At 53.3% G+C, this 990-nt stretch overlaps 1 protein-coding gene across 1 annotated transcript in view; it reads right to left on the reverse strand.

Moving 5' to 3' along the window:
- The window catches only part of LOC101655063 (phospholipase B1, membrane-associated-like), a 170,554-nt gene that overhangs the window by 66,427 nt on the left and 103,137 nt on the right, over positions 1-990 (reverse strand). Inside the window, exon 14 of the mRNA XM_013006835.2 lies at positions 321-401. Coding sequence (XP_012862289.2) covers positions 321-401 — 81 coding nt within the window. The remainder of the gene's footprint in view (positions 1-320; positions 402-990) is intronic.

Below are 990 nucleotides of genomic sequence, written 5' to 3' on the forward strand. Positions count from 1 at the left end.
GCCGGGCAATCCCGGAGAAGGGGGCTGACTTGGCCTTGTCATTATCTATGGAGACAGGCGAGACTTTTCTATATCACCTAGTGCTATCCTGGTGTCTAGAACGCTATGTCTCCCTTGATAGAAAGGAAACCTTATCAAGATCCATCTCAAGATCAGTCCTGCTAGTCCTGCCAGCTATCCCAGGAGGTGAATGCCCTCTAGGTCTCAGGCTTCAACCCAGGCGGGTCCGGGCCAGCACATGGGCGCGGTCCCAGCCCAGTTGCCCTGCACCATGAGCCCTTCCCCACGAGGGAGTCAAGTTCAGGACCAGGGAGACTTACCGGGTCTTTGCAAGAAGAACAGAGGTCATTGCCTCCTATAAACAACGTTATTATCTTCCAATCTTCCTGAAAATTTATCCTCTGAGATAAATAAGAAACAAACAAGTAAGCATTTTGTCCCAGGGTCAAGTAAGTCAGACACAAAGCTCTGAGCACTAGGAGAGATGGGTCCCTACCTGCGGACATTCATACTGTTTCTCTTTGGCTTCAGGGTCTCCAGGGCTTAGGGATTTGGAAAGTGACAAATGGTCCGTTTCTTTTGCTTTTGCAGAATCCCTTGCCTGTATGTGCGCCAGTCCTCTGGGGAGAGGGTACTGCTGGGCACTGACTGAGCTTCCTCCCTTCACTAGCAAACCAAGGAGAAGGGGGAGGGGCAGGGGAGAGGCTATGTGTTCTGACCTTCCAGAACCCTTCCACCCTAAGCTTGCCTGACAGGAGAAAAGACCACCGTCCAGGACGAGGAAGGTCTCCTAACTCAGCTGAGGCTCTCTGGTTAAAACTGCTCAGGACCAATCAAGCTCTAGAGGCAACGTGCCTCCTTTGGGGTCTGCCCACTCCAGGAGGCCTGGGGAAGAATTTCAAGGCCCAGGGCTGGCTGGAGGGGTATAGCCATTCCCCTGCACTCAACTGTGGCCCAAGGGCAGCTGTGGCCCTTGCAGCTCTCCTGCTG

Source organism: Echinops telfairi, unplaced genomic scaffold, assembly GCF_000313985.2.
Source record: "Echinops telfairi isolate 266 unplaced genomic scaffold, ASM31398v2 ScPeMD7_10;HRSCAF=50, whole genome shotgun sequence".
NCBI lineage: Eukaryota > Metazoa > Chordata > Mammalia > Afrosoricida > Tenrecidae > Echinops > Echinops telfairi.